This window comes from Gambusia affinis, linkage group LG17 (genome assembly GCF_019740435.1).
Source record: "Gambusia affinis linkage group LG17, SWU_Gaff_1.0, whole genome shotgun sequence".
In the NCBI taxonomy this organism is placed as follows: Eukaryota; Metazoa; Chordata; class Actinopteri; order Cyprinodontiformes; family Poeciliidae; genus Gambusia; species Gambusia affinis.
Genome location: NC_057884.1, coordinates 25,506,182 through 25,532,337, shown reverse-complemented (window position 1 = coordinate 25,532,337; position 26,156 = coordinate 25,506,182). Strand labels below are relative to the sequence as shown.

At 45.3% G+C, this 26,156-nt stretch overlaps 2 protein-coding genes and 1 long non-coding RNA gene across 5 annotated transcripts; 1 reads left to right on the top strand and 2 right to left on the bottom strand.

Moving 5' to 3' along the window:
• Positions 1-190: 190 nt before the first annotated feature.
• On the bottom strand, positions 191-10,786 carry zer1 (zyg-11 related, cell cycle regulator). Of its 2 annotated transcripts, XM_044144265.1 has the most exons (17): positions 10,615-10,786; positions 8,750-8,963; positions 8,527-8,677; positions 6,646-7,100; positions 6,101-6,274; positions 5,913-6,027; positions 5,515-5,661; positions 5,261-5,434; positions 4,976-5,191; positions 4,748-4,789; positions 4,553-4,672; positions 4,358-4,473; positions 4,090-4,278; positions 3,815-3,912; positions 3,531-3,633; positions 1,917-2,024; positions 191-1,462 (listed from the first exon to the last, which is right to left on the bottom strand). In XM_044144265.1, exons 2-16 carry the CDS (start codon positions 8,914-8,916, stop codon positions 1,937-1,939), a joined length of 2,355 nt encoding a protein of 784 aa, XP_044000200.1. In that variant the 5' UTR covers positions 8,917-8,963; positions 10,615-10,786; the 3' UTR covers positions 191-1,462; positions 1,917-1,936. The 2 variants fall into 2 exon arrangements, with proteins under 2 accessions (XP_044000200.1, XP_044000199.1); XM_044144264.1 differs by having other exon boundaries at positions 191-2,024; positions 10,615-10,785.
• Positions 191-16,706, bottom strand: LOC122846967. Its single transcript, XR_006373299.1, has 3 exons — positions 16,695-16,706; positions 16,249-16,250; positions 191-1,935 (listed from the first exon to the last, which is right to left on the bottom strand). It is a non-coding gene; the product is annotated as an uncharacterized LOC122846967 (long non-coding RNA).
• On the top strand, positions 11,949-25,254 carry sh3glb2b (SH3-domain GRB2-like endophilin B2b). Of its 2 annotated transcripts, XM_044144266.1 has the most exons (12): positions 11,949-12,178; positions 13,177-13,318; positions 13,883-13,894; positions 14,014-14,142; positions 14,214-14,347; positions 15,098-15,190; positions 15,879-15,941; positions 19,225-19,248; positions 19,637-19,726; positions 20,325-20,425; positions 20,999-21,173; positions 21,955-25,254. In XM_044144266.1, the coding sequence occupies exons 1-12, from the start codon at positions 12,116-12,118 to the stop codon at positions 22,060-22,062; spliced, it is 1,134 nt and encodes a 377-aa protein (XP_044000201.1). In that variant the 5' UTR covers positions 11,949-12,115; the 3' UTR covers positions 22,063-25,254. The 2 variants fall into 2 exon arrangements, with proteins under 2 accessions (XP_044000201.1, XP_044000202.1); XM_044144267.1 differs by lacking the exon at positions 13,883-13,894 and having other exon boundaries at positions 11,951-12,178.
• Positions 25,255-26,156: the final 902 nt, after the last annotated feature.

Genomic DNA, 26,156 nt, shown 5'->3' with positions numbered 1-26,156 from the left:
ATTTCATGAAAAAGGAGCACTTTGAGTTTTGAAATAGTTATTTTATGTGAAAATGAATGTCAAAGGTAAGATGTTATAATCAGGATAACCATTTAAATTCTGCAGTTTATTTTATTTTTAAAGAACATTTTTGCTGCTGTAATTTATTAACTTATTGAATCTCAGCTGAATATAAATGAAAAGCAGCGGCTTGTTTAACCACTCCATGTTTATTGCTTATTCATATTTTTACATTAAAGTCATGAAGCTACTGAGATCAACAGAAACGGAACCGTTTGTTTTTCGTTTGGGATCGAACTCTTCAGCAGTGAGAACAAATGAACAGAAACGTCATCAGGACGAAACCAGAACCCATAAATAATCACAAACAGTCCAGTTTCCTGTTCACCTGCAAAACAACCAGACAGAAACGCTCCTCTTCTTCTGCTGGGTCCAAATACTGCGCAGGTCTCTGGAGCCGGAACAGCTGATCAACACCTGATCAGAGCAATCGGATCAATAACAGAACCAATAACAACCAGGAACCGAAACCCAGAATGGAGAAATCAGAGAAAAACACCCAACAGAACCAGGAAGGGAATCAGAAAACAGAGAAATCCTGGTGAAGGTTCTGGGATTAACGGGATTATTTAACCCGACTGAAGTTCTGAGAACCGAACCAAGATGGAGGAGCATCTCTGGACCGGACCGGACCGGACCGGACCGTCGTCTCTGATCTCATAAACATTATTATTATTTCATACTAATCTGTTCTCAGATCTCTGGAATAATCCCAGATATTCTGGATTATTCAGACATGCCAGCTGTCTTTCTAAGAGCAAAGCCTTGATCCGAATCTCTGAGACTGTTTGGATCAGAACCAGACCAGTCCAAATGGGTTTCCCTGTTTGGACTGAAAAATCCAGAAATTCACCAAACTACAGATATGAACATGATTTTAATCAGATGGATGAGAAACCCGGTTCTGTTTGGACCTCAGTCGTTCGCTCCATCAGAACCATCAGAACCGGGTCACAGGGAGATTGTCTGATCCGCTTTCCAGTTCAGAGCGACGACGGTTCTGATCCGGGTTGTTCTGTCTCCTTCCAGCCAGGACTTCCTGGTTTCTGACCAATCAGAGCCCAGAGAGCCACGCCCACTCTGATTGGTTCTGAAGGTTCTGTTCAGCCTGGCTCTCACAGTTCAAAACATTTTCAGTTTTCACACAGTGACCGATTGTCTCCTCAGCTACGGCGGGAATCACCATGGCAACCAGTGACGTGGCGTTTTAAGAACGACTCAGCAGTTTCTTCTTCGTCCGTCAGATTGGAACCAACGGAACCGAGACGAACAGGAAGGAGGAGAAAGGAAACCCGATTCGACCCGGAAACGAGCTTTACTGTCTGCTGAGTCACTCTGAGTCACTGGTTCACAGTCCTCTAACTGGTTCCACTGGTTTTAACTGGTTCTGGTTCTGGTTCTGTCCAGGGATGCTGGTGTGACGGGTCGGTGCCGACAGCAGATCATTTCCGTTTAAATATTGTGAAGTCATGAGTGTTTACAGCCGTTTATAAAACATCCACACAGTAAAAGAAGAAACCCACACTGAATATTTACATATTTAACAACGAGTCCAGCGCCGGACCGGACCGGACCGGACCGGACCGGACCGCAGGCGCTAACAGAGGAGGAAACACCAGTCCCATCTGAGAACTGGAGATCTGTGCTACTCCTCCACACACACACACACACACACACACACACACACACACACACACACACACACACACACACACACACAGCCCTCCCGACCCAACATGGCGGCTCCTATGATGCGTTCGGGTTCAGAGGTCACTCTGCTCTACGAAACAAGAGGAAACGGGAAAAGAAGCAGAAACCAGCCGGTTCTCCTCAGCTGGACCCGCTGCAGACGGGGAGTTCTGGTTCTGGTTCTGGCTCAGCCTCTCTGGCCGTAGTTGGCCTCCTGGCCGTTGTTCGTCTCCATCGGATCCTCCTTGAAGTTCTCGCACTGCTCCATCACCTTCCTGGAAAACAGCAGGGGGCGCCAAAATGAGTCCAAGGAAACCAAACAAACTTTATAAATGTTGCAAAAACCCGACTCAACCGGACCGGACCCAACCGGACCGGACCAACCAGGCTACACAGAGTCAGGTGTTTTGGCTGGAATAAACAGGAAACCTGCAGCTCATTCACTAAACCGCCTGCAGGGGGCGCAAACACTTCTACAACACCGTTATTTTGACTTTTCTGCTGTGACATTTCAAAATGTCCATAAAAACATTGATAGAAATACGGCTAAGTGATAAACTCAGCCTCTTTATTAGATTGTATTGTATGTCAGAAACTTTGACTAGGCTTCAGCTGCAGGTTTGGTTTAAACTTGTTTCTCTGACTTTCCAGAACATTCTGGGTAGAAATCCCAGAACTTTGTTGTTATTTAGCCTCTTTAGAGTTACATGGCTAAGTTTATCAAAGCCGGCTTCTGATTGGTCGATCAGGACCTCCTGACGGCTCCGCGGCCCCAGCTGCTTCCTGGTTGGTCTAAACAGGACCAGAACCAGCAGGAAGCTTCTGACTGTTTGTCTTCCTGCTGCTCTGACCCATAAAGTCCCAATAAATGCAGCATGTGGCCGAGATGAGGCGTGACAAAGGTCAAAGGGCATGAATGTTACTGCAGCTGACTGAGCAGCTTGGCTTTCATCCCAAAGGTTTGCAAACTGAAAACGTGACAGATAAAGATCCACTCTAAAGTATTAAAATGTTTTATTGAAGTTTTTAAAGGCCGTGTTATAAACCCATCAGAACCAGAACCAGAACCTGCTGACTCTGCAGATCCACACACAGGAAACCAGAACCTTTATCAAATCTTTCAGATTTTTGTGGAAATTCACAAATTGAATAACTAAAAAGGGCTGCACAGTGGTGCAGTTGGTAGAGTTGTTGCCTTTCAGCAAGAAGGTCGTGGGTTCGATTCCCGGCCCGGGGTCTTTCTGCATGGAGTTTGCATGTTCTCCCTGTGCATGGTGGGTTCTCTCCGGGTTCTCCGGTTCCTCCCACAGTCCAAAAACATGACTGTCAGGTTAATTGGTCTCTCTAAATTCTCCATAGGTGTGAGTGTGAATGGTTGTGTTGCCCTGCGACAGACTGGCGACCTGTCCAGGGTGACCCCCGTGACCCCGCCTCTCGCCCAGAACGCAGCTGGAGAGGAACCAGCAACCCTCCCGACCCCATTAGGGTGAACAGAAAATGGATGGATGGAAATAAATAAAAGGTTTTATAATTTTTTTAAACGCTAATTAATAACTGTGAGTTTATTTCAAATTTCTCACAGAAATAGTCAAAACATTGGGTTGAAGTGATGCTAACTCCCACCTGCAGGGGGCAGCGTTTCTTACTTGATCCCTGGTTGTAGATGTAACATTGTTCCTGTCACTTTAAGGTAACAGGAAGTGAGGTTTTAGGAGCGACTCCTTCTGATTGGTCTTTATGCAGAAAGAGAGCGAAGCTAAAGGTTAAAATAAAAATCTCACCTCGCCATCTCCTTGGTCTCTGGCTGGGAACTCTCCAGCTCAAGAACTTTCTCCAAAAGACCAACGCCGCCTTCCTTTATCAGCAGCGGACAGTATTTACTGGCTGCAGACGGAAACAGACAAAAATAAACCATGAAATGAGTTAAACACAGAACAGTTAGCATCTGGAGCTAAAACGATCAGATCGTTCTCCATAAATCTGATGTTTTATGAGCTGCAGCAGCAGCAGCGTTTTCCCAGCAGCCATCATGTTGTCGTGTTTATCAGGTGTCGTATTTACTCACGGTAAACGGACACCAGGTTGTAGAGCGCCCAGGTGGCCCAGTGCTGGCTGACCGGGGCGATGCTCTGAGGAAGCAGCCGCAGGATCGGCTCAAATGACCTGCAGCACAAACAGCTTCTGATAACAGATCTAGATCTGCATTTCTACACTGACTGGAGGTTTGATCCTCAACACAGAAAAAACAAAAAATCTGATCAGAACAAAACTACAAATAAAGGTTGATTGTAGATAGATAGGAAGCAGCTCCTCCACTACTGATTGACCTTTGACCCTGACCTGTAGTTGATGTTGCGGCGGGAGCTGACGTCCCAGCTCTGGATGGCGTCCCACATCCTGTCCATGACGGCGTCGCGCCGCGGCTCCTCCATGCTCCACACCTGTGGCCCGTCGAACATGATGTGTGACAGAACGCCGCAGGCGTTGTAGGAAACCTCGATGCCGTCCGCCTTGCTCTCCAGCAGGTTGCTGCAGCGGTGGGACGGTACAACGTTAGGACGACCCCCGCTGCCCCCGCGCCGCCCCCTGCTGGCCGGAGGACTCTCACCTGAACACGGTGATGAACTGAGGCGTGAGCAGCTGCGGCCGCAGAGACTTCACCTCCGCTACGTTACCCAGAAGCCCCAGCATGTTGCGGTGCAGCTCCTGCTTGTCTGGAAACTCCTGCGGATCAGAACCAGGTAAGATACTGACTGCTCAGAGCCGCTGCTCTTCACCCCATGTCCTCCAGGTGGCGCCTCACCTCCAGACACTCCAGGAAGAGGCTCATGCCGCGGCAGTTCAGGAACATCTGGCAGTTATCAGGCGTCTCATCGGTGATGTTCCAGAGCGCGCTCCAGGAGAACTCCATCACCTGGTCACACTGCAGCAAACACACACCGTCACACACACACACACACCGTCACACACACTTGGAGCCTGACGGGCAGAGACTCACCGTTCGGTCCTGCAGCTTCTTCTGGATCAGGTTCAGCATGGTCTGAGGGGAAAAGCTCAGTGAACAGCAAAACCAACAACTATAACTCAGTTCACTACATACAGGTTAACCGAAACCCTGACCCTGGTGACCCCAGTGATCCGGTGACCCCAGTGACCCCAGTGACCCTTCAGGTAACCCAGCTAAACCAGGTGAACCTCCTGGTAACCCTGACAGGTGGAACGTTACCTTGACGAAGCCCATCTTGCCCACAGCCTCCTTGTGGTGGTTGTCCACCTGGCAGACCAGCGCGTTGCAGAGATGCACAGCGATCCTCTGGATGGACTCGTCCTGCCGGGCCGGTTCCAGGATCTTCAGCAGCAGCTGGTTGACCCGGCTGTACTGGAACTCCAGCTCCTCCGGGATGCTGAAGTTACAGAGCGTCAGGCAGCAGTTCCTCTGGACCTGCAGCAGAAAGATGGCTCAGCACCATGGCCCCGCCCCCAGGCTCTGGCCCCGCCCCCACTGACTCACGGTGACCTCCTGGTACTGCTCCATCCCGTTCAGAACCACCTGGATGACGTCGCGGCGCAGGCGGACGCTCTGGTCGCTGCGGTACTCGGTGTTGGTCAGGTAGAAGAGCGCCGCGCTGCCCGTCACCTGGATGCTCTTATCGTACTTATGGCACTTCAGGGCGGCGATCACCAGCTGCACACAGGGAGAGGAAACACCTGAAGGCCTGGGGAGGCGGGGTTCTGGCGCCGGCCCGGTTCTAACCCGGTTCTGACCTGCAGGGCCCGCAGCAGCTGGCTGCAGTGCTGTATCCGGGCGATGTCAAACAGGTGGTTGATGGCTTTGTGGGCGAGCTCCGGGCGAAACTCGGTGTAGGCTTCGATGGCGTTCAGGATCTGATCCTCGTTCTTTGACCCGGTCACCTGAGGGGTCAAAGGGCAACACAGAGGAGAGGTCAGCAGAACCGGTCCAGAACCAGTCCAGTCAGTTAAAAAAGCTGCAAAACTGAAATTTATCCAAGTTTCAATCTGAGTTTTATTCTGTTTTAAAGTTTAATGAGATTTTTTTAGAGCAGCTTTAAACTCTAATCTTTTGTTTCTGATGTTGGTTTTGGTCGCGGTGGAGCAGGAAGTGACCCGGCCGGTTCCGGTCCTGGTCCTGCTTCTGCTGGTACCTTGTAGGCCGGGATGTGTGTGACGGTGCACAGCGTCGTGTCGTAGAGGCCCAGGAACTGCAGCGGCCTCTTCAGCTCCTGCAGCGGGTAGATGCTGCTCTTGCATGGCTCGGTGCTGCAGGAGACAGACAGGCGTCAACCTGGGGGAACCGGACCAGAACCGGGTCAGAACCGGGACCGGAACCCACCTGGGCCGGCCCACGGCCTCCTCGAAATGCGGCACGGTGCAGTTGTCCAGCATGATGTGTCCGGAGATGTCCAGGGAGACGAGGTGGAGCAGCCGCTGCACCAGAACCGTCAGAATCTTCCGGGTCATCTTGAACTTCACGTTCCGCCTGCTCTCCCGGGACAGGTCCAGATGTCTGCAGAGCCGGGTCAGAGGTCAGAGGTCAGGGTGTGAACAGCATGACCAGAATAACCAAACAGCAAGAAGCTGTAAAACCCAGAGAATCTGGGCCGGTTCTGCTCCAGTAAGAAAACATCTGCAGCAGCTGGAGCCACTGGTTGAACTGGTTGAACTGGTTTGGTAATCAGGACGTTTTCCAGCTGCCACTCAGGTCACCTGTTTCATACGGTCACCACAAACCCTGAATGACCAGTTTAACCAGTAAACACTCAGCAGAACTGAACTGAATCAAAGTGAAACTAAACGCTGACCCCTGACCCCTGACCCCAGCTGGTAAACCAGGAGATTCTTTCATCTCCCTCCAGATTTCCCAGCATGCTCTGCTACCTGAGGTTGCCCAGCTCCAGCACGGTGCTGACCACTTCCTCCGACAGATCCACGTTGTAGAGGACGAGCGAGGCCAGCCGCTCCCTCCACTGCGTGAGGAACGCCGCCCCCTGCAGGCGGACGTTGGACAGGTCCAGCGCGGTGACGGAGCGCAGCGGCCGCAGCAGAGACTCCGCCTCCACGTCGTCGGGCAGCTGGCCCAGGTTCAGCAGCCGCAGCCGGTCGAAGCCCCGGAAGCTGAAGTCCGTCTCCGGGGCCTGCCGGGCGGCCGGGACGTCCTCGTCCTCGTCCTCGGAGTCCTCGGTGCAGGCCAGCGGGGCGCCGCCCTTCCTGTAGAAGATGTTACTGCAGCCGAACAGGCAGAGAGACACCAGAGTCTCTCTGAAGCTGGACAGAGTCTTCAGGCTGCGAGACGACAGGCTGTTGCAGTAGGTGAGGTGGAGCTCGATCAGGTCCTGGAGAGGGCAGAGGGTTAAACTGGTTTATACTGGTTTATACTGGTTTATACTGAGACATTATACTGGTTCAGTAAAACATTAAACATTAAAGTTTCAGTTGTTGGTCAAATCAATAATCTATAAACCTTCTGTCAGCAGCCACTTTTAAATGTTAATAAAAACATTTTAAATGTTCTTATCCATCCATCCATTTCCTGTTCACCCTTCTTCCCTAAAGGGGTTGGGAGGGTTGCTGGTTCCTCTCCAGCTGCGTACTGGGCGAGAGGCGGGGTCACGGGGTCACCCTGGACAGGTCACCAGTCTGTCGCAGGGCAACACAAAGACTTACAAGACACACAACCATTCACACACACACTCACACCTAGGGAGAATTTAGAGAGTCCAATTAACCTGACAGTCATGTTTCTGGACTGTGGGAGGAAGCCGGAGAACCCGGAGAGAACCCACCATGCACAGGGAGAACATGCAAACTCCATGCAGAAAGACCCCGGGCCGGGAATCGAACCCAGGACCTTCTTGCTGCAAGGCAACAGCTCTACCAACTGCGCCACTGTGCAGCCCTAAATGTTCTTATTTAACTCAAAATCTGTGCATCTCTGATGAAAACAATTATTCACTGTAAAAAATTCCCTGATTGATTCTTCAACTAGAAACTTGAATCTAGATCAGATTTAAAGATAAATTGTCTAAATCTGTCATTAGAGGTTATTTCTCCATGTTTCTGAGCAAAATGTCACATTTTTCTGTAAATTTGTTTCATTCTGCAACATTTCGGTCTCAAACTGCCCTCTATGGTCTGAATGGTGGTACTGCAGCTGAATACCAACAGCCTCACCTTCAGATTTAAAACCCTCTGACTCAGACACGCCCCCTGGTGGCGAGTCACAAGTTTCACATGTTGCCATAAAAAGCCTCCACTTACTGAAAAAAGGCACTAAATTTGTCTCTAGTCGCTTTTTGTTGAAAAAAGTCAGTAAATCTAAAGAGAAACTCTTGAAGTTTTCTTATCCTGGCCACGCCCCCTCCGTGTGTTTAGGCTCCGCCCACTTTGGGATCCAACTTGGTCAGGGGGCGGAGCTTAGCTCAACTTTAAACAAAAACTAATTTCTCTGCATTTGCAGAAGAAGAGTGAAAACCTTCAGAAAGTCTGGATTACAACGATCAATCTGATTAATTGATTACAGAAATAATTCAACCAATTCATTCATTTATTATTTGAATAATTGCCAGCTGGAGTTTAATAAAAAAGGTAATTAGCTGAGCGAACAATGATTAAGAGAAAACTGTAGAAAAACCAAAACATTTTGCATTTAACAGACTGCTAGTAATAAAATTTTATTTTCTAATTAAGATTATTTTATCTGCATGTTGAGATCTGCAGCCTGTTGAATGTCAGAGTGTGAAGGACGAGTCGAGGCTCCACCTGCTTCCTGATGGCCTCCAGGTCCCGGTCCCGGACGAAGTCCTCCCTCAGCTGGACCCGGGTCAGCCTGGTGCTGCGCGGGTCCGAGAACAGCTGGAAGAAGCTCTCCTCCGGCTCAAAGTTGCTGTCGGTGTGGACCAGCTCCATGTACCTGTGGGGGACAGGAAGTCAGAGCGGCGGCGGCGACAGACAGCGTCCAGGCGGCGAGCGGCGGTCTGCGTACGTGTTGACGAGTTTGTCGCAGATTTCGCTGGGCAGGAAGATGTCGGCGCGCATGCAGAGCTTGTTCCTGAAGCCCTGGTAGCACATCGTCTTCCTCAGGTTCCTCAGGCAGAACACGGTGGCCAGCGTCATCAGGCTGTCCGGGTCGTCGCCCGCTTTGGCTGCCATGTTCGCCCCGCTGCTGGCTCCGGTCAGAGACGGGCAGAACAGAGGACCTGAAGGAGGACGGGCAGAACGTCAGGGGTCCGGTAGAGAAACCAAATGTTCTGAAACGGTTCAAATGATTAAAACGATTAACTGATCCGGGATCAAGACGTTTCCAGCAGAGCCTCGAACTCTAAAGAGGGAAGAAATGATCTAAAGCTAATCCCAGATTAACAGGAAGTCGTTTCTCTAAGGTTGTTTCAAAACCAGCGGAAATGAAAACTTTAAAAATTCTCATAAAAACTGAAGAAAATCAGAACAAACTCAGAATAAAATCAAATTAATAACAGGAAGAAAAAAACAACAATAAAAACTGAATCAAGATGAAACCAGAAAAACTCCAGAAAAATGAGAATAAATTTAGTTATAAAGGAAAAAGTTTATTTTCTACAGTTTAAAATCTGAAGGTTTGAAGTTCTTCTGGATTTTATAACCAGGAAAATAATAAATTATTAATGACCAGAATAAAGTTGGATTAATCCAGGTACAAAGTCTGAATAATATGGGAATAAAGTCCTAATAATAAATTTGTAATAATTTGACAATAAAGTTAAAATATAACAAGACTAAATTATAAAAATGCAATATTAAAAGAATAAAGTCAGAATAACATGAGAATTATGATATCAGAATAAAGTTATAACATTATGATTAAAGTTGTAATTATTGTGTTTTTACTTTTTACCGAAAAATAAAATACTTTTTAATTTTAACACATCAAATCATCATCAGGATTCTGAAACGACTGAGTCTGACTCAGAGGTCAGAGGTCATGGATGGGTCCTGGAGGAAAACCTGAGACTGAGGTGAATATTATGGGATGGAATAGATCAGATTCATGGGTTAGCATGGCCTAGTCAAAGTCCAGCCCTGAATCCAGGACATGGAAACTGTCTGCAGATGTTTTCTAAAGAAGAGTTTCACTCTGTAGATGGTAGAAGAGTTAACTTTCAAAACAAACTGAAGTTTATGTCTGAGAGTCACAGAAACAGGAAAAGTTCAATCATCTCTCCTGCTAAGGTCACATTAAACATTAACATGACATTTGTAATATAAATAGTCACTCAGCTGTTAAAACACAACATGAGCTGAAAGTCAAATCTAAAGTCTGGAGCTCAGATTATTTCAATCTTAATCAGATTATTAATAATTAACCTTAATGAAACCTTTCTGCTGCTCCTTCACAGGAAACGGGCTGATTCCATGTTCAGGAATCACCTAAAATTATTTTTAATCATGAATAAATCTGATCCGGAGCCTCCGGGTCGGTCCGAACCAGCCGAGGAGTTCGGTGACCCGGTTTGTTCGGTTCTGAACACTGAGATGAACTGAAGGAGAAACAGTTAGCAGCAGGTTAGCAGGCTAGCCGCTGCCGCTAGCTGCTGGCAAACTGAAACGGAACCTGTGACCCAGCAGAACCGAACCGGGTCAAGAGCAGTATCTGGTGTTCGGACCGGTTCGGCTGTCCGCCTCATTCCGCCCTCGGTTCGGGTTCACGGTACCATTAGCTCACTGCTAGCGCTGACTTTCCAAGTCAAACTTAGCAGGGAGCTAACAGAACCGGACAGCTGAGCTGGATCAGACCGGCTGGCGGACCGGGTCAGCGGGGCAGAACCGCGGCTCGGGCCCGGTCCAGGTTCTGGCAGGTGTGCCGGAACCTACCTGGGCTTCGTGTCCTGGTGACGGGCTCAGTGAAGCTGTTTTCAGTCCTCAATCATCTGATTTTCGCTTTCTTCCCGATGTCAACAAACAGACTCCGCCCCCTTCTCTTCCTCCTCCTCTTCCTCTGCTCCCACTTCCGGTAGCTGTCATCACGGAGCTGCTAGCTGTGCTGCTAACACACCTCCTCCATCAGCACGCCGGCAGCAAGGCGGCCATGTTGGAAATTTAGGAGTTAAAACCTGGAGCAGAGCCACTCCAGGGCCGCTCCGAGGCTCTTTGGGGCCCCGAGCAGATTTTCATTTGGGGGTGCCCCATTCCAACATGTAATGACAATAATGAAAGATTTATAATAGAATTATTTAGCATCTTTATTTATTAAAAACATGGCCCCTCAGTGATTTCAGCAGGAGGATTTTGGCCTCTTCAAAAGGTCAGGATTAAACATGGTGTGAAAAAGTAGACAATGTTCAGTTTCTCTTCATAAGATTGTTTTAAGCTTTACTTTCCATCAGGAAACGGCACGTTTAGTCCTTTCAGAATAAAGTGCACAGCGCATACAATGTGTCAGGAAGCTGATTGTTCCTCCTGCTGAGGATCAGAAGGCTAACATGCTAACAGCTCAACATCCAGGCAGCAGAGATGATATCCACATGGCTCCATCAGTTTTTAGCTAGCTCTGCTAATCCTCCTCCTTTGCTTTTGCTCCTCTTTAAATCTCTGCCTGGCCGTTTGATGTCCATCTACAGAGATGTTAGAGTAGGGGATATGAAAGGGTTTAGACTTCCTCCTTCTCCCTTTGCTCTGCATCCATTAAGACGCCACTTGTAAAACCAAAAGAGAAATCTTGTTGCCATGGTTACACATCATCATCTGGCTGAAGGTATAAAAGTAAAAATTCTTCCAGCTGTTTGGATCCAGAACCAGAGGGAATGATCAGCAGATCTGCAGCGCGATGCTGCTCTAGAATCACTGTTCTAGGCTTTCAAGAAGCTGATAAACTCTTTAACATAATAATAATAAACTTTATTTAAAAATGGACAGCTGATACATTAATATCACATTTGATGCGCTGAATCAGATGATAGCATTAGCTGTAGCATCTGAAGTCCAATAGAAAAATAAAACATAAAATATAAAGCTACAGGTTACTTCCTACAGTCAACGATTCCACATCTGAGCAGTTTTACAGATTTAAAAATGTCAGAGAGCTGCAGTTAAATGAGACATTTATAAAATAGGATATTATGTAGTTTCTATATTAGTTGTTTTATGGATGTTTGGTGTTTTATAGTTTATAAGTGTATTATATATTTGTTGTATCATGGTTCGTGCTGCAGGGCGGCAGCTCCCCCTCCGTCCCGCCCTCTTGTCCCTTTAAGCGCAGGGCGGCCAGCAGATCTCCGATCCTCCTCGGAGCGGATTACGGCCGCAGCTCAGCGTCTCCTCCGATCCATCAGCAGCTGATCCGGGGGAACAAAGGCAGCCAGAACCGCCCAGCGCCATGGACTTCAACGTGAAGAAGTTGGCCTCCGATGCGGGGGTGTTCTTCACCCGGGCCGTGCAGGTACAGCAGCGGCGGGCTGCGGGGTGATGGGGCTCCCGTCGCCGGTCGGAGGAGCTCCAGGTCCCGCTGGGAGGGAGGCTGGCTGTGTGGAGCCCGGTTGGTACCGGCTGGTCTCGGTTCTACTGGTTTTTGTGGTTCGTCCTGGTTGTTGTTGCTCAGATGAGCAGCAGCTGTAAGCCGATAAAGGTCCGTCCTGCCTCGATCCATTATTGATGGCTGTGATCAGCTCCATCACTCATGTGACACCAGCAGAATCCTGCTGCTGCCCGCAGCCAGACTCCGTTCATAAAGCAGCTGATTTAACCAACGGCTCCGATTCTCAGGCTGGCTGTAATCTGGTGTTAGGAATTTTATAGATTATAATCTGGAAGATTTATTCTAAAATTCGGTAACATTTTGATGCAATTAGAAGGAGGACGAGGTTTTTAAAATGTGGAGAAAATGGCTCTTTGCCCAGGGCATCAGTGGATTAGGGGCAGAAAGAGGATGTTTTTTTCCCAGCTCTGTGCCTTTAGCTGTCTTGACACGATGAAGACTGTTGGCTGTTGACATGTAATGATGGAGCCAGACTGAGAGAGATGCAGAAACGGCTTTTCTACTTGGATTTTAACAGAATCAGTCCAAAAACGAGAAAATATTCAGTAACCTGGAACTGTAGAGATCAAAACAGAAGAATAGATGTACAGAAGCTCAAATAACGACTCGTTATTATCAGTGTATGCAGAACATTTCTGAATAAATGAGAAACTCTGAAGCAGATGAGCTACAGCAGCAGGAAACCTGACCAAGGTCTCTGCTGTCAGACAGGAAGTGAGGCTGTAATCCACACAGACTCACCAGAATCTCTTCAGCATCAGATTACATTCCATTAATTTACAAAAACTAAACGTTTTGGTCCATTTTCTGTACATGGAGCTCTGAAGAGAAGAACTTCAGGAGATTACAGGAAATAAAACCCAGATGTTCAGATGCTGGTTGACCTCCATCTTGTGTTTCAGTTCACAGAGGAGAAACTGGGCCAGGCTGAGAAAACTGAACTGGACCCTCACCTGGAGAACCTGCTGGCCAAAGCCGACTCCACCAAGAACTGGACTGAGAAGATCCTGAGACAGACGGAGGTTCTGCTGCAGCCCAACCCGAGTAAGTGGTCTGGTTTCTCCATCATGGTATTTAGCTGAAGCTAATGCTAAAGCACCACGCTAACATGGTAATTAATGGAAGCTAATGCTGATGCGCTAATCAAAACATTAGTTTTGCTAATGCTAAATTTCCATCATTAGATTGAATATCTGCCTTGAAAGATTACAACCATTGACCCAATTTAATGTTGACGTTATAATTGACAAGTAAATCAGGAGGTAACAGAACTTCTGACAGCAAATCCAGGAACCACATTAGCTTCAGTCTCTGCCTGAAACCAGAAGAAGAAGAAGAGCTCCAGTTGTTGTGTTGCTGCTAATCCTCCATGGGATCCAGATTCTGAACTCCTGCATATCATTTATCCATAATGTTGAAATTTTGGTAGAAATCCTTTAAAAATTAAGCTTGATCAGCTTTATTTTGAAAACCTCACTTCCTGGATGAAGTGATTTGAAGTTCCTGGTGACTTTTGGTGGAAATGAACCTTTTCAAGGGTTCCAGGTTGTTGGTGAACTGGACCGGTTCTGTTCTAACATCTAACTTCTGTTTTCCTTCATGCCTCAGTCGATCACACAGGTAGGAGTTTCCTCCATTTCCCAGCATGCATCTGGGCTCTGAATGTTCTGGAGATTTTAATTGGTTCCTATGAATATTTCTAGTGTTTGATTCTGACTTGTCTTCTTGTCCGGAACCAGGCGCTCGGATCGAGGAGTACATCTACGACAAGCTGGACCGGAAGCTTCCGTCCAGAACCACCAACGCTGAACTGCTGGGCCAGTTCATGCTGGACGCCGCCAAGGAGTTCGGAGCCGACACTCCGTACGGTGAGGAACGGTCCCGATGCATCAGAACCGGGCCTGGTTCTGTGTGACCCGGTTCTGTCGACCCGCTGCAGGTACCACTCTCATCACGGTGGGAGAGTACCAGAGGAAGCTGGGCGGAGCCGAGCGGGAGTTCCTCCACACGGCCGCCGTCACCTTCCTGTCGCCGCTGCGCAACTTCCTGGAGGGAGACTGGAGGACCATCTCTGTGAGTTGGACCGCCTGCGGTTCTGATCCGGTCCGGTTTCTGTCCTCTGTCCTCCTTTAAAGCTGCAGTGACTTCTAAAATATATTCTTTTTACATATTTTTTAAAACAGATCCGTCTGCTCTATGAGACAGAAAACAACCAATCAGAGCCGAGAGGCGGGGCTTAGTGCTGCCAATCATCCTCATGTACTCTACTAAATGTGCTAATGGCAGAGAAACAAAAACATTTTATCTGTCGTCACGGGTTGCTATGCTAGCTAGCTTTAGTATGCATGACAGGCTATGCTAACAACAGAGAGCCAGGGAGGAGGAGGGTGATTGACAGCACTAAGACCCGCCTCCCGGATCTGATTGGTTGTTTCTAGCACTGGGAGAAAACAGAGGAGGTTAGTTTACATGTTTTATTTACTTCAGATGATCTGTCACAACATGGAGAAACATAAACATCAATTAATAGACGTTTAAAAAATAATATAGAATAAATAATAATCAATAATAAAATAATAATAATGATAAATAATGCAAGATATTTTTAAGAAAGGTTAGTAAAGCTTCAAACCCGTTTGGATCAGAATTTCTCTGGGTTCTGAACCAGTTCCTGAACCCAAAGATGCACTTGTTCACTTCCTATACCCTTAGTATCAGAACCAGAGAACCGGATCAGAACCAGGGAACTGGATCAGAACCAAAGAACCGGATCAGATTAGAACCAGGGAACCGGATCAGAACCAGTTCTGTCTGTGTTTGCAGAAGGAGCGGCGGCTCCTGGAGAACCGACGTTTGGACCTGGACATCTGCAAAGCCCGTCTGAAGAAAGCCAAGCAGGCCGAAGCCAAAGCAGCGGTGAGACCAGAACCGAGCCGCCTTAACGGGCCAGAACCTCAAATAAAATAATAACAGAAACATCAGTTACTCTGCTCACCCACATGGTGGCGCTGTGCTGATGGAGCTCCAGGTTTGATCAGAACCTGGTGGCAGTAAAACAACTAAACACTGTAAAAAATCAACATTTTGGTTTAGATTTGGCCTTTATTGTTGCTTTTCTTCTTTTATTCTGTTCATCTTTTATTTAAAATCTTTTTATAATTTGAAGTTCTGCCACCAGTTCAAACCAGACAAACCTCTTCTGATTGTCACTAACTTTAATTAATTATTATTTTATTGTTGTGCTGATGAACCAATCAGATGTTAGTCTGTTTGCTGAGTCACAGCAGCAGATAAATTATTTATGATGGAGTGTAGCGCAGGAAATATGAGATATTTAATAACATTTCAATTCTAACTTGTAACTAAGCTAAATAAATTTCTTAATGTTTAATTTAAATATTACAAATATTTAAGATTTTATAGGATTTTTACACTTTTTTTATTCTAAATTTTGCAAATATTTGTATTAATTTTCATGTTGTACCGTCGCTGTCCACGAGGGGGCGACATTACCCTCCAGATTTACCTCTCCTGTCTCCCGCTTCTTTCTGATTCTTTCTCATTTAATTCAACTGAAATGTGAAGTTTCTCCTTTTGTCTCCAGGCGACTCCAGACTTCCAGGAGACGCGGCCGAGGAACTACGTCCTGTCGGCCAGCGCGTCGGCGGTGAGAGGGCCGCTCAGAGCCGCCATCTGATTGGCTCACAAACAGGAAGTCCGTCACATTCCAGACATCTCTGGAATGTGAAATATAAACAGGAATTTCTGCATTTTAATAAACAGATTTTAATAATCTGTCAAAATACATGCAAAAACACAAGATGTTAATAAATATTTCAGTCTAGTTTCTAAATATCTGAGTAAATTTGAAATAAGATAAAACTTTTAGCAACATGTAGGAGTTGGTTTTAAATCAATAATTTCTCCATACTGATTTTTTAAAAAGCACTACTTTCACTGGCAGGTTATTTAACTTCTAAAAAGACATTTTTCCAGGTTAGAAGTGAAAATCTTAATTATTGCCTTAAATCAGGTTCCTGTTTGTAAAGTTAGTTTTATAAATGGGTCGAATTTTTAGTTTTTACAGTGTTCCACCTGCTGCAGATCCTCCAGGATCAGAAAATAAATCCAGTTTCACATTTTATTATTTACAGTTTGATCATGAAACGGGTCGGAGCGGCCTGCAGGAAGTTTCTGCTCACCAGTGAGAAGCTTTACTGGTTTCACTGGGCGAGTCCCAGTGCTGTCGATGATGTCATCGTTTAGAGACCCAGCATTCCTCAGGATGGTTCTGGTTCTGAACCATTCTGAGGAACGCTCAGGATGGTTCCGATGGGTCGTTTCCAGCTTTACAGGCGTTCTGGTTCGGAATCTCTCAGGGTTCTGGTTGGTTTTACTGCCGATCCGGGTCGGCACCAACCTGGTTCTGGTTGGAGCTGAAGGTTCTAAATGGTTTTGTTGGTTGATTATGCTGCACTGATTCTGGGTTTCGGGCCGACCATATTTACAAACCCGACCTGCTGAGTCCGATCTTGGCCGGTTTCTGTTTTTAGTCTACAAAGTGATTAAAAGTTCTAACATTAGCAACAGAGCATATTGATTCATTTTATAGAATAATCTGGATTATCGGATCTGGACCAGCCTGGAAAACCAGGAATAGGTGATGATTAGGATCCGATGTGGGATTATTCCAGGACTGCTTGTAATTTGTGGAGTTAATCTGGTGTAAATCTTCCAGCAGTTGTTCTGATTCCCAGTTTGTTTCTGTGATGCGGCTTCAGAGCGGCTGGGAAAGCTGGAGCCTGGAGGCCGACCCGGCGGCGCCGCAGAGGAAGGTTGGACCGATAAACGATTAGATCCGTGTCCCGTAGAACTGGTGGTGGTAGAACATCAGGTCCAGAAACTTTTAAATCTACAGAAAAGTTCTGAGAAACGCTGAAGATCCGAAGCGCTTAGCGAGGCTTAAAAACCAGAGTCCAGTCGGTTCTAACAGAACTCCAGTCTGTCTGTCTAGTCAAAGTCCGGTTCAGTTGGTGAGGTGTGAACGCTAATCGACCTCTGACCTCTGGTCCTCCAAACCTCGGTCTGCGTTCAGTTTGAATGTGAACGCCAAGCGGATCAGAGATCGCTTCAACAGCAGGAAGTGGACTACAGCGCAGGGCATTCTGGGTAAATACAGCCTAAGCTGACATGTTAGCCTAGCGCTAGCAGCAGAAATGGCTCCTGGTCTTCAGCCAAAGACTAAAGAGAAATCCTCCAACACTAAAATCGGACATTTAATTTCCTTTTGGTGAAGAAGGAAGTCGCTCTCAGAGTCTTCAGAAGATTTTCTCTTGTTTCCTGCAGTAGACGTCAGCAAAACTGATGATGTCATCCAGGACATGTTAGCATGTCAGAACAGTCTTCAGTCAGAGGCCTCTTCATATGCGCTGTGAGACTGACTGCTACAGCAGCAGCATCCACAAAGAGTGTTAAATATATTTGAATGACATTTTCATTTTGGGATTATAAAGTATTTTTCAAATGAATTGAAGAGCATTAATAACAGGCTGAAAGATTTATCTTGATTATTTTTAGTTTCATGCTGCAGAGTTATTGCATCTGTTTAACACAGGGGGGCGCTGTAAACCTCCAGCAGCTGCAGCAATTTGTTCAGAATGTAGTTGAAAGTTCAGCTGCATCAGTTTCTGATTGAGTTTAACTCTGAGCAGCAGAACATCTGGATCTGTAGAACATCTGGATCAGTAGAACATCTGGATCTGTAGAACATCTGGATCTGTAGAACATCTGGATCTGCCCACCCAAGTCGGCCATGTTCCTGGAAAACGATCAGCCATTGAAGCTTCCAGTCGAGACGCCGCCATGTTGTTCATCTGACTGAAAATATTCCAGTCCTGAAGCTGGTCAGACGTCTACATTCATCCATTCATTATGGATTCATCCTCATTTTCTGGATCCTGGTGATTCATCCGTTACCCAGAGGAGGAACGTAAACCTCAGTGATTCAAAAGAAAAATACCGACTTGGTGCCTCAGACGTGTAAATTTCCCCATCTTACCTCACAAACACTTTCCAGAAACTTCAGCGTCTTTTATTAAAATGTTTTTCTGCTCTGATGCACAGAACTGAAGTTAACTAACAACTTCTGCTAATGCGCTAACAGAGCTAGCTGTTAATTTGGTTGTTTTGTTGTGAAGGTATGGTAATCAACAGGTAGTTAGCCTTCTATTTACCCAGAATGCATCGCTGTAGTTCTACAGTAAACAGTTCTAACTCCCACCTGCAGGTGGCGGTATTTCCTACCTCAGCATTATTTGAAGTCAGGTCATCGTCTGTGAAACAAACATTCTTTAAAAAGTGGTTTTTTTGGCCAGTTGATCTGTTTTTTCTCCTCTTTGTAGAATCTGGAAAAAATGTTGAAATATAAACATCGCAAAATTATTTCCAAGTATTTTCCAAATAGCATCAGAAAATCCCTGATTCTGATCTTAAAAATCAATAAAACAACGTGACATCCTGGAGGGACTCCATGGTGATCCGGAGCTTCACCGTTAGCTGAGCTAATTTTATGATTAGCTCTTTAGCATTAGCAGTTTCACAGTTTATGATTACATTGGTGTTTTAGCATTAGTATAGCTAATGTTTGTGTTTCCTGGTTAGTGCTGCCAACCACTGCTAGTAGCACTGTACCATTCATCAAGCACAGTGGTGGCAGCATCATGCTGAGGGATGTTTTGCTAGCTCTACTGCCACAAAGTGGATGGATCATCAAAAATGGAGGACTCCGTCTTCTTTGGGGTGTATGTAAATATGTGAGCCTGTGTGGAAAACCACCACATCTGACCCGGTTCCCTGCGTCGGCATGGCAACGGGCCGGTTCAGGTGGTTCATGGTGGAAAGTCAAGCTGCGGATTTAATCTGAGACGTTTCTCTGGTTCTGTTTGTCTCAGCTGCTGAGCGAGGAAGTGGACAAGGTGAGATAACGGTGTGTGTGTGTGTGTGTGTGGGTGGGGATGTGTGTGTGTGTGTGTGTGTGGGTGGGGAAGTGTGTGTGTGTGTGTGCGTGTGTGTGTGGTTGTGTGTGTGTGTGTGGGGATGTGTGTACGTGTGTGTGCGTGTGTGTGTGTGTGCGTGTGTGTGTGTGGGGATGTGTGTGTGTGTGCGTGTGTGTGGATGTGTGTGTGTGTGTGGGGATGTGTGTGTGTTTGTGTGTGTGCGTGTGTGTGGGTGTGTGTGGGTGTGTGTGTGTGTGTGTGTGTATGTGTATGTGTGTGTGTGTGTGTGTGTGTGTGTGTGATACCACCAGTTTCCCGACACACTGCGTTGTCTTTGGGTCAGATGTGATGTGAGTCTCTCCCCCAGGCGGAGCTGGAGCTGCGTGTGGCCCAGACGGAGTTCGACCGGCAGGCGGAGGTCACCCGGCTGCTGCTGGAGGGGATCAGCAGCACACATGTGAGTCAGAGGCGCCGGTCCGGTCGGGTCCGGTCGGGTCCGGAGGTGGACCTGATGAGTCACAGTGTGTCACTGTGGATCAGGTTCTTTTCCTCTTTGGTAACATTTTAAAGGTACAGGTGTCAAACTCGAGGCCTGTGGGCCAAATCCGGTCCGCTTTAGTGAGCCACATGGGTCCAACTTTAATTTAACAGATGCTTAAATATTATTGATCAGTCTTCGTTTCTTTATGTCTCAATCTGATCAGATGGAAAAACTGTGAAAGTTTAAAACGTTTTTGACCTTTGAGGTCATTCAGGGTCTGGATGTGACCTGAATGAAGATCAGTTGGATTCTCCTGGTTTAAGGAACCAAAACTCTCCAACCCAACCTGAGTGAAAAAGTATTCACACCCTCAACCTGCCGCTGCCGAGTCGCTAACGACACTCTGGATGACCTTTGACCTGCTCTGCTTCGATGAATTGGTTTATTCATATTGGACAGTTTTCCAACAAGAACGACCTGATTCAGATTAAAGTCTGGACTTTGACTAGGCCACTCCAGGGCTTTTCTGTCCTCTGTGTGGTCCTAACTCTTCCTCCTCCTCCTCTTCCTCCAGCTGAACCATCTCAGGTGTCTGCAGGACTTTGCAGAGGCTCAGGCCACGTACTTCGCTCAGTGTCATCACTACATGCAGGACCTGCAGAGGGAGCTGAACAGGTGAGGAGCTGCAGCGCCAGCTTCTGTCAGACTGTACCTCAGAACAGCTGACATATTTACATGAACTTAATGATCATATCTAAGATATTTAAATTAACTTAATGATCTTATCTAACATATTCACTTCAAAGCAGAAAAACCTGTTAAAACTTCTTTTATTGATATTTTATACTTAAAATGTCAGCAGTTTAAAACTAGTTTCATGTTGAATTACTGACATTTAGTTGTTTTTTAACCCTTTAGAGGCCAAAATCATTATTTAGTTCAAATTAATATTTAGTTTGAGACTAAATAATATTTTCAAACTAATAAATTAATGAATAATGAGATGAAAATATGACTGAAAAATGAGCAAACAGCTCCAGATACTTGAGTCCAGTCAGTTCCTCTGGGTCCAGTCAGTTCCTCTGGGTCCAGTCAGTTCCTCTGGGTCCAGTCAGTTCCTCTGGGTCGGGGATCCATCAGAACCAGATCAGACGGTTTCTCTGCTGCTGGTTCTGAATCTGCCGGTTCTTTGGTTCAGATTATCGGGTCGGTTGAACCTTCTGGGATTATTTGCTTGTTTTGCTGCAGATGTGCGAACTCGGCCGTCGGCCCCCCGCCGCCCTCCGGCGCCGGCTCCGACCCGGTTCCGACCGCCTTCCCGTCCGGCCGCCTGTCTCCCGGCGCCTCGGGCTCCAGGAAGGCCAAGGTTCTGTACGACTACGACGCTCACGATACCAGCGAACTGTCCCTGCTGGCCGACGAGGTCAGTCTGACCCGACCGCCTGATCACGACCAGAACCGCAAAATAACTGGATATCCACAAACTGATCAGGTTATTCTGTGGTTCCTGAACATGTTGGCTGATGGGAAACGTAGTCTGGGAACGAAAACATTATATTCAGCTGTTGACTGTAAAAATGATTGAAATATAAAATTATATCATTTAAATATTAATTCACACTATTTGATAAACTCTGTAAAGACAGTGAGAATAATAAGTTATTATTTTTACTTGTTTTATTGAGGCAAACTGATCTGTAAATCAGCAGTCAGATTGTAATCCTGTTCTGGGATCGATTGGTAATGCCTCCACCCGCCACTAGGGGGATTTTTTTATTAAAAAAACGCTCAGCTCTCAGTTTTGCTGCTGCTGTTTTATTTCTGTTTAAATAAAATGAAACAAATAATAACAGCAAGTTGGATCAGTAACTTTAATCTAGATTAATCCCAACAGAATCTAGATTATAATGACATCATTAACCATTTCCTGGTCAGTGTTTTAAATTAGTTGTTGTCTCTCTAAGCTTGTGTTGTGATGCTGAAGTTTCAGAAAGAGCAGAAGCTTCTTAAAGAGACAGAGGCCCAATTTCAAGTACAAATTTCTTTGACGCTGCACTTGATCCATTTATTCAGCGGTGAAACTCTTAAAGGGCCGGTGTTTGATTTCTGCCTGGTCATTCTGTCACTTGGCTCCTTTTGGAAACTTTGCTTCTGTTTTTAGATGTTTGTTTTATTTTGACCCGTTTTTCTGTGTTTCTGTCCAGGTCATCACCGTCTACACGGTACCAGGAATGGATCCTGATTGGCTAGTTGGAGAGCGGGGCAACGAGAAAGGCAAAGTACCTGTGACGTACCTGGAGCTGCTAAGCTAATGGACCGTTAGCATTCTGTTTGATGAAACATCTGAACCGTCTGGTAGACTCAGTTCAGTTTCAGATTTAGTTCATTTTCAGTTCAGATTTAGTTCAGGGATTTTTATCCGACACCTTTTCCTGGAGAAAAACCAGAAACGTTTTAGCGATGCTCTCATGAAACCAGGAAAGTTTCCTGGAATCTGATCCGGTTCATTAAATCACACCAATGTGTATTTGGGCCCCATATGGTTTCTTCTCGGGTCCGATGGGTTCAAAGTGGATCTGGGCTCAAAATGGCTTCCTGTTTGGGACCCAGTTGGGTCATTAACAGTTTTTAAAGAGCCATTGTGGGTCCCAGATTACCCATCGGTGTCCTGCATCAGAGGCCATTAAAACCAACCAGTTATGCAACCAGTGGTCAGTACCTTATGGGGCCCATTTCTCAGTCACTTTCTACTTAAATGTTGGCTCGTGGCTTTATGATGCGTTTTGGTTTTATCTCTGAAGTTTGAGCTCCTATCCAGGAAAACTCACCAGTTACAACCAGTAGGCTAATTATTTTGGTGCTAACGGCTAGTAGCAAGACAATATGAAAACATTTCCCTCCATTTTATTCATTCTGACACTGAAGGAAATGTTTAGCTCAAACCATCAGAACTGCTAGCAAACTGGATTTCAGCTACATCGATGAGCAGCAGCCATCTTGGATTCTGAACATACGGCTGTTTAAGGAACTTTGAATTTTACAGTCTTAATTCCAACTTTGGGTTGAAGTTTCATTTCATTCATACTGTAAAGTTTCAGAAAACATTTCTGGCATCTGAGTTTAAAAAAATCACCTGAAAAGTACCAAGAAGGTTGGAAGGTTTTTTTTTAACCAGTTGTAGCCTCAAAAGTCAAAATGGCTGCCTTGAGTCCTAACAGTCTGCAAGTTGGAAAACATTTATTTAACTTTCTGACTGGCTGAATCTCATTGGGTCAATATCTCACCTGATACTCAAAATCATCTTGTTTACGTGCTCCTTCAGTGTCTGGATGATCACCTGCTGAGAAATTAATCGCTATTAGCCTCTGTTAGCAGTTAGCATCGTAACACAAAATTAGCAAATCTTAATGGTTTTCTGGATTGTAATTGATCAAGTCTAATTTGGTGAAGATTTGAGCTTCTTAGCAGCTCCTGATTGGTTCAGAAGACAGAAACATGAAGAATCCCAAGCTAAGCCAGGGAGCTAATGCTAAAGACGCTAGCATTGCGCTGATTTATATTTCTGTTTTGTACCTTTTTTTTCAATGAATTAATTAATTATTGTCGCATATTTTGTTGGTATTTGTTTGATTGCACAACATGTCAACAAAGACCAAGCTAGCTGCTAGCAGCTTTAGCAGTAGCAGCTAGTTTAGCTTGCAGGTTAAAGTGTGTTTTCTTCTGTTTCAATTAAAAAACAAACAAAGCAAACAAAAAACAATTTACATAAATTAATTTAGTGGCTTGTTGATCACAAACTGTTGCCGTTCATTGACTTGGTGATGAATTATTTTCATCATGGCGGCTCAGAGGAACAATCTGTTAGCCGCTTAGCTAGGAGGCTAACGTCGCCGCAGCCGCTTCCCTCCAAACAAAACTAATCAGGATAAAAATATTTCTATTTCCCTTTTCAGCTTTGATTATTTTATACCAAAAACTCAAATATTTTCTACAGTCATAAAAATTAATTTTAATTAATAATTAGTCTTATTTAAAGTCAGATTACTTGATGCTCTTCTTCATTCATTATTCTGTTTTTCTGATGAATAAAGACGTTATTACACTTTAACAAAACTAATGAAATGAAAATCCTCCCAGTAAATGATTTAAACACGAGTACAAAACGCAGAATTAGGGAAATGAAACACTTTGAAAACTAAAAAAGATCCATTTAGTAGATTTCTGTTCCTCAGCAGCTGCTTGCTGTGAACTGGCAGGAAGTGATGTCATGGATCCGACTCAGGATCAGATTTATTTAGAGCGGCGGCGTCAGATCCGTTTCCCTGTAAACTACGATTCATGACGCTGCAGTTTTACTGTTTATGAGGGAACTGCAGCAGGATGCATTTATTATCGATATTATTTAGATTGTTGAATCATTGCTGTGATGCTAAGGTTTAGAACCACATATCAGAAATATGCAGCTGTATTCATAGTAATAACAAAATGCAACAACTTAACTGTAAAAACTCACAAACATTCAGCAGATTTTTATTTGAATCTGAAATATTCAGAAACCTGAGAGCCAGGAATCGACTCCGACCCGTTTCACCATAAACACGTTTTACTGTCGTCGGTGGAACATTTTTATTGGTTGCTGCGGTTTCTGGGGTTGGGTTCAGTTTAACCCTTTAACACCCAAAGAATCACAAACATTCAGCTTTTCTCTGTAAACTTAATTTAAAATTATTTAGTATTTTGTACAAATGTTGCACCAAAATGTACATTTTATGATGCGGTGAATCTCAGCTGTGATTCACCGCATCATCGGGTTTTAACGTGGAAATATTCTGAAGATGAAGAAACTTTAGACTTTCATTCAGAGAAAACAACAAGCAGTTTCGGCCTAAAACCTAGAAAACAGAACCACAAGCAGAAAGTGGAGGATGATTTAGTTTCGGCTGTGAATGCCGACTCAGCGTCTCTGTCGTCAGACTCGTTCCTCATCATGACTCAGCACCTTCTGTCTGTTCGCTCACGCTGCTCTCAAAGCTCTGGGACGGAGCCGCTGTCAGGAAAAACCCTGTCTGGTTGTTTACTTCACATTTAAAGATGAAAAAGTTTTTAAATGTTTTAAAGGAGAAACAAACGAGACGTGAAATAAATCTGCTGCGGACAGAGAAACTGACCCAAACCCAGAAATCACAGCAACCGACAGCAGATCCACAGGAAACAGCCACTGCTTCTGTGGCTTTGACTGTTTCCATGACGACGGTGGTGGTCACATGATCAAACGGTTTCTGGATTTAATCTCTGAGATTCTCTGATTTAAGGATCTGAACTCTGAGGGGAACTGTTGATGTTCTCAGCACGATCAGAGCGCGGGCTTTGACTGGACCATGCGCAGTGTGTGTGTAAATAAAGTGTCGTTTTGTTGCTTCAGTGTTTTAACTCTTTGGTTAGATGTGATTTTTTTGGCGTCTCATTTCTCCTGGATTGATGTTCAATAAACAGCATGTGTGTCACAGACGCTGCGTTGTCGGAGTGGTCATTGAACGCATCGCAGCAGGATGTCCAAGCTGCGGCCTGGGGGCCATTTATGGCCCACACAGTGATTTTTATTTTTATCATAACAGAATAAATCCAATCTTAAAATAGTCCTGAATCTTCTTTTATCTTTCAGGATGATCTTTTCTCCTAAATTTATCTTAATGTTATTGTAAATAAAAACACAAAATAAACTTTTACCCTCAATTTATTGTAGCTGCAAAAAATAAATCTGAAAAAACCCAGAAAACTGTGAACCTGTTTTATAAGAAAATGTCATGCCAGATTTATTTTTGTTGTTGTTGTTTTTGTTGTTGTTGTTTTTTTTTGTTGTTGTTTTTGTTGTTGTTGTTTTTTCCCACCAGGGGGTCTTTTGTGGCTCTGGTTTTCCTTATACAACAGCAGGCTGACAGGAAGGGGGAAGACATGCGGCAAATGTTGTCGGGTCTGGGAATCGAACCCACGACGGCCGCATCGAGGACTGAGGGCCTCCAGACGTGGGGCGCGCTGCCCTCTACGCCCCCCATGCCAGATTTTTAACAGCTTTTTCTCCAACCAATGACTTATTTTTGTTTTTTAAAGAGAATTAACATTTCTACTTTAATATTGAACAAATAAAAATATTCATTAACTATATTTAGAAATAATTGTTCTTCCAATGACAAGGGGGCGACCAACGTTTGGAGGCCTTGAGTCCTCGGCGCGGCGGTCGCAGGTTCGATTCCCGGACCCGGTGACGTTTACTGCATGTTTCCCTCCTTCCTGTCAGAAAACTGGAGAAAAACTAAAACTCAGTTTTGACCCTGATGGAAAAAGTTTGGTGTCCTGAGGTCAAAGTCTCTTTAGGGATTTGACTAGACCCTTCCTCTGAATCAAACAT